General features: G+C 33.8%; 1 protein-coding gene across 2 annotated transcripts; it reads left to right on the top strand.

Moving 5' to 3' along the window:
* Window positions 1–671: 671 nt before the first annotated feature.
* Window positions 672–5334, top strand: LOC108489859 (histone acetyltransferase of the MYST family 1). Of its 2 annotated transcripts, none has more exons than XM_053028497.1 (9): window positions 672–1079; window positions 1233–1321; window positions 1424–1483; window positions 1609–1818; window positions 2639–2707; window positions 3103–3264; window positions 3660–3753; window positions 3979–4121; window positions 4853–5334. In XM_053028497.1, the coding sequence occupies exons 1-9, from the start codon at window positions 794–796 to the stop codon at window positions 5054–5056; spliced, it is 1317 nt and encodes a 438-aa protein (XP_052884457.1). In that variant the 5' UTR covers window positions 672–793; the 3' UTR covers window positions 5057–5334. The 2 variants fall into 2 exon arrangements, with proteins under 2 accessions (XP_052884457.1, XP_017650033.1); XM_017794544.2 differs by having other exon boundaries at window positions 673–1079; window positions 1424–1486.
* Window positions 5335–6150: the final 816 nt, after the last annotated feature.

The raw sequence follows: 6150 nt of genomic DNA, 5'->3' as shown, positions 1-6150 counted from the left end.
TAAACTCTACAAGTTATGTATGGTATGTAACTAACACAATTGTTATCATGAAAGTTAAGATTGAAATTTCAAGAATTGAAAAGGATAAATATAAAAAATGCGGATGAACTTTAATCCAATGTGCAATATCATACATAAACTCTGATTTTGTACGATTTTATGCATAAAAGTTTAATTTGATTCAAATTTCACAAATCACTAATAATATTATTGAATTAGAACCATTTCATGTTGGCATGTTGCATACTCAAACAATTATATTAATTTGATATGAAAATAATTGAATTTTTATTTCTTTAAATGTGTACAATTGAATCAAAATAAAAGTTTTATGTATACGTATAACCATAATTCAAGTTTCATGTATATAATTATATCAAATTAAAATTTATGTATCAAATTACATATTGAACCCAAAGTTCTTTGATATTTATTCCAATTTGAAAGTATAAAAATTAAAATGGATCAAATTAAACTACATGAACTTTTTTTATTTATTGAAAAATTAAAATGCTCAATGATATTATTATTATTTTTATAATTTAAAAAATTATTATTTCTTAAAATATAAAATTTATATAAAATATTATCAATATAAAATTTTATATATTAAATACTTTATAAAATATTTTTGTGGATGTGACTAAAGTTTGTAGGACCCAAAGACGTAGATATTAATTTACCCGAGAAGGAACTCGATGGGCTGAAGCCCCAAAAATATTTTCTTCTACCCCCTCTTTTGTATTGTTGAGCCCACTCGAAGTCTGAAACCCTCTCAGACCGACACCACCCCATGGGTTCCATAGACACGCCGACGATTACGGAGAATGGTTCAACACAATCCTACGCCGCCGCTGCTCCGGCCGACGACAACCAGAGGCCTTTGGCCTCCTCAAACGGAGCGCAGGAGTCTGAGGCTACGAAAAAGAGGAGGTCGGGTATACTCCCCCTAGAGGTGGGTACTCGCGTCATGTGCCGCTGGAGAGACGGCAAGTATCATCCTGTCAAAGTCATCGAACGCCGAAAGCTGCAGTCCGCTGAGCCCAGTGATTATGAATATTACGTTCATTACACCGAGTGTAAGATTTGTGTTCTTCCTAGGGTTTTTTACTTTAATTTAATTATTTCAGGTTCTTTTTTTGTGATTCAATTGATAATTTTAGAATTATTATGTTAGAAAATTTTGGAAATTGATGTATATTTTTTTTATAATAATGATATTGAAATGATAGTTAATAGGAGGCTTGATGAATGGGTGAAGCTTGAACAACTTGATCTTGATTCTGTCGAAACGGTTGTTGATGAAAAGGTCGAAGATAAGGTAAACATTCTTTTACAATGTAGAACCTTGCACTTATGTTTTCTCTTTGTTTATCATTTGAGGGTGTTCTGATTTGAACAAATTTGCTCATGGGGTTCTCAGGTAGCAAGCTTAAAAATGACACGCCACCAGAAACGTAAGATTGATGAGACACACGTTGAGGTTGTAAGTAAACGTAGACCTTTTGCTCGGTGATGTGTAAATATCAGAGGATCATTTGAAATTTCTGCATGTTGCTTTTGTGAGATTATATTATTTGTAATCGTCTATCATTTTATTTTCTTCAGGGTCATGAGGAGCTGGATGCTGCCAGCTTGCGTGAACATGAGGAATTCACGAAGGTGAAAAATATTGCGACTATAGAACTTGGAAGATATGAAATTGAGACATGGTACTTCTCCCCCTTTCCACCAGAATATAATGATTCGTTGAAGTTGTACTTTTGTGAGTTTTGCCTCAACTTCATGAAAAGGAAAGAGCAACTTCAAAGGCATATGGTGAGCTTTGCCTCAGTGTAGCAATAGTCTTTTCCCCTCTGCAATGCTTGGGGTTGCATTACTTTATAGTATTTTAAATGTTCTCTATGTACTAGTTTTTTTTTTTTCTAGCATTGTAAGAACCTTGTGTGAACCATAGCAACCTTGAACATTGTAATGCAAGTTTGCTTCATTTGTCATGAATATAAGTTTTGCTTGCCACATGTTTTCCTTCTGCATGCTTTGGTTGAAAGTAACTTAAGTGACCTTTGGTTTGTTAAGTGACACTTGACATTTTTTTTTTCCTTTGTGTAACCTTGGTTTGTTAAGAGTTATCTTTCTATTCATCATCTAGTACTATGCAGATTATGTAGATGTAGACCTGTAAGTTGAGGTTTAGGTTTTCCTCTTATCATTTTTTTCCCTTCATTCTTGACCTAATTGATTAAGATAAAACAATTATGAGATATGTAATTTGCTTGCCAAGCTGCAAGTATCTGTTATTATGCATGATTGATTATCAATGGTTTTATGGCCATTGTGTTTTAAGATCAAGGTATTGCAGCAGTAATATTTTCCCTTGATGTTAACTCATCTTAAATTGCATTCCCTAGTGTAATTTCCTATCTTATGCCTTCATTTATTTTGTTATGTACTTTCTTTATCATGCCAGGGATAGGATGGAATGTGGTACAGATGTAGGATATTGCTGCCTTAAAAAATTGCTTTTGGATTTTTGTAGTGAAAAATTGTCTTTGAGTTTTGCCTCTTAATCCGATTGCCTCAAGTTACAAATGGAGCAGAATCAATACTAACTTTCTGTTTTCATGCTACTCTGTAGAGGAAGTGTGATTTGAAGCATCCCCCTGGGGACGAAATATATCGAAGTGGTACCCTGTCAATGTTTGAGGTATATTCTTGAATAGCTTTTACTGCTACTACTTTCTGTGCCAAAGTTCACAAAAAGAAAAAAAGGAAATAGCCTTTCCTTGATCTAGTTAAGTAAAATCTATATTGTTGTGGCTTTCTTCGACCCTACCCTATTGTTTTTGCTTTTGTAAATTCAATTTTCACACATCTTTCTTTGTATGTAAAATCCAATAATCTTGAAATCTTTTTAAATGATACTTTGAAAAATGTTGTGTTGAGACAATTAATTTTCAACTTTGGCTTACTAGTGTAGAAATAATTTTCACCATTTTTCTTTTTTTCTAGCTCCTGCTACAAAATGTCATGTTGTAGAATGCTGCAGATCTTTAGCCTTTGTTGACATTCATCTTCCTATGTTCAAATATTTTGAGACAGGTTGATGGCAAAAAGAACAAAGTTTATGGGCAGAATCTTTGTTATTTGGCGAAGTTGTTCCTTGACCACAAGACCCTTTATTACGATGTTGACCTGTTTCTATTCTATGTTTTGTGTGAATGTGATGATCGTGGTTGCCACATGGTTGGATACTTTTCCAAGGTAATTAATTTCTACTGCATTTTTGTTGCTTATAATTTGACACTGTGTGGAGGTTATAACAGATCTTTTTATATCTAAGGCTGTTCTAATATTTTGTAGTTGTAATGTTCCAACTCTGGTGGCATGGAGTGCATACAACATTTTTTGACCTTATTGTCATCATATTAGAAGTTTTCAAGCAGTAAAATTTATTCTCTGTGTATTTTGGGACTTTAAGTTTCTTATTCAACCCCATAGCATGTTCGGTAAAAATTTCTGTAGTCGTTACACCTGGAATGCTTAGAATGTTGCCAATCCTTATTATTATTTCATTGTTATCTGCACCGTGTCTTAGTCTTTTAGACTGTCTTATCCGTCACAACAAATATCTTAGCATTTTGCATCTGATCATGCAGGAAAAGCATTCAGAGGAATCCTATAATTTGGCATGTATCCTCACCCTTCCTCCATATCAAAGGAAAGGCTATGGGAAGTTTTTAATTGCCTTTTGTAAGCTCTGTGCCTGCTACTTTATTTTATAATTTTTTTGCCTTACTTTATCAATGGTTCAGAAAAAAAGACTTCCCTTCTTATGTCTTAAAATAAATAGCTAGATGCTAGAGCCTTCTAGATATTGAATATAAATGCCTCTCTTTATATTGTCTTTTGCATTTCATCCTAGTTGTTATTTATTAATTGAGCTTTATTGCTTATTTTGTCATCGTTATGGACCAGCATATGAACTCTCAAAGAAAGAAGGTAAAGTTGGCACACCTGAAAGACCACTTTCCGACCTAGGGCTGTTGAGCTACAGAGGGTACTGGACAAGGGTTCTTTTAGACATCCTGAAAAAGCATAAAGGAAATATTTCCATCAAGGTATCATTACCTGAATATCTTAAGTCCTAGGGGGGGTTGTGATTTATGCAATTGCATCTGCTTGTGTGACCTGGTAAACCCGATATTGGACTTTAGAAACTTGGTTAGCAGTTGGAAAGGTAACCTTTCCATGAGAATTTGTGCCTGCATTTGAGGGTAATTTACTGGAGTCAAGCCTACATTGTGACAACGCTCAAGTTCAACTAAACTGGACCCATCTATCATAAAGTTATATTCAAATTTGATTAGCCAGACTTAATTACCTATTAAATAACAAATACAAAGAAAAGCTTTGAATGGGTTCTTGGGATATTGGAGTTGAAAATTAAAATTTTCTGAGATTACTTGAACCTCTTCAGCTTGTCCTGTGGGCAACAGATCTAATCTGGGTATCTTTGCAGTCAAGCTTGAGTAGCTTGCTAGTAGTCATGGTGGCTTTTATTTTAGAATGGTGAGCAAGAGTATCCTCGCCTAGGAAATATAAATGAGCATCCCAGAATAGTAAAATAACACTCGAGGTTCAGTTCATCTTCCCATTTTGAAAAAATGAAAACATGTTAAAAACATTCCTGAATTGATAGATTTTATGTAGCTTGTGTGATAAATTATTATTATTGTTTTTTAGTTAAGTAGGTATTGCTGAATAGCTGTATTTACCATTCTCTGAGAAATTTGGTTCAATGGTCACTGAATTGTTATTACTGTTTGGTACGTGAACCTATTCTGTCCAGGAGCTCAGTGACATGACAGCTATAAAGGCGGAGGATATATTGACCACTCTGCAGAGTCTAGAACTGATTCAATACAGGAAGGGGCAGCATGTTATATGTGCGGATCCCAAGGTGTTGGATCGTCATCTAAAAGCCGCTGGGCGTGGTGGGCTTGAGGTTGATGTTAGCAAGTTAATCTGGACACCATATAAAGAACAGAGTTAATGCTACATAGCTTCTTGTATAAAGAAGAGGTTTAACACTAACCAGTTTGTTTAGTTAGTAGCTGTTTTACTAGGAAATTGTAACTTGTGTTTGTATAAAAAATAGGAGAGAATAAGAAACTTAAAAAGATTGAATTAGATTCTCCTATCATCATTTCACAAGCTAACCTGTAAATTCCCTTATTTAACCATGAGATACAACGTAATGACACTCTTGGGCGACATCATACGCTTATTTAGGTTTTATAGAGAGGATATCTACCATGTTTCCATGTTTAAGTATGTTTCATATCCCGCGGATAGATATTATTTTGTAGATAATAAAATAACACGAATTAGTCTTTATGACCGCTTCTAGCTACAGGCAAATACTATGCTGAAACTGAATGACATCTCGAAGTGTGTGGTTTAGACGTTAAAAAAGAAGCAAAGTTTACCATTTTAAAAATCAGGTATTAAACTTATTGAAGAAATGGCATTGATTGAAATATTCACTGCGAGACTTTCACTTTCTTGTACCCACCCTTTAGATTTGGTTTGACATTCGAAACTCAAGTCTTTAAATTATATAAATCGTTGATGTCTTGTCCCTTAATTTTTTATGTTTGTCTGCCCCTTAATTTGACAATGGATGTGAAAGAAAGCAGTATATGTTTTTGGTGAATTATCAAATCTTATACAAAAGGCAACATTATTTGTCTAGAAAAAAAAATCATTTAGGGTTTAAGCAAACTTCAATATCCACCATCAATTATCGAAGTTAGGCATCCTAAACCTATCAAACTACCTAGATTCTGAATTGAAGACTAAACACTCCTTGCACTCGTAGGAGTTGAATGCTGAAATTATTTGACTTATTTAAACTTTAAAGTGGATCCTGTTTGCTGTGCTGCCGACCATAAATTTATTCATATCTTTTGGCATTTGGTCAATGTTTATTATTGTTTGTCCAGTTATAAGACTGGTGTAAATTAATTCATTCATCAAAAAACAAGAATAAAATTTTGAGTTCAAATATTGCAGACAAAAAAAAAAATTGGGCTTAAAGAAAGCTTGTCGTGAAAGGCAAAATTAAATTTCTTATCCCATCCTTTT

The sequence above is a fragment of the Gossypium arboreum genome, chromosome 5 (genome assembly GCF_025698485.1).
Source record: "Gossypium arboreum isolate Shixiya-1 chromosome 5, ASM2569848v2, whole genome shotgun sequence".
In the NCBI taxonomy this organism is placed as follows: domain Eukaryota; kingdom Viridiplantae; phylum Streptophyta; class Magnoliopsida; order Malvales; family Malvaceae; genus Gossypium; species Gossypium arboreum.
The sequence above is the reverse complement of the archived record's forward strand: the minus strand, read 5'-3'. Positions and strand labels throughout refer to the sequence as shown.

What these genes read in the sequence shown, in the direction of transcription:
- LOC108489859 (XM_017794544.2), top strand. Translation starts at nt 794, where the DNA reads ATGGGTTCCATAGACACGCCGACGATTACGGAGAATGGTTCAACACAA. An exon ending in ATGAGACACACGTTGAGGTT is followed by an intron (nt 1,487 to 1,608) that starts GTAAGTAAACGT and finishes TATTTTCTTCAG; the next exon opens with GGTCATGAGGAGCTGGATGC. An exon ending in AGCAACTTCAAAGGCATATG is followed by an intron (nt 1,819 to 2,638) that starts GTGAGCTTTGCC and finishes GCTACTCTGTAG; the next exon opens with AGGAAGTGTGATTTGAAGCA.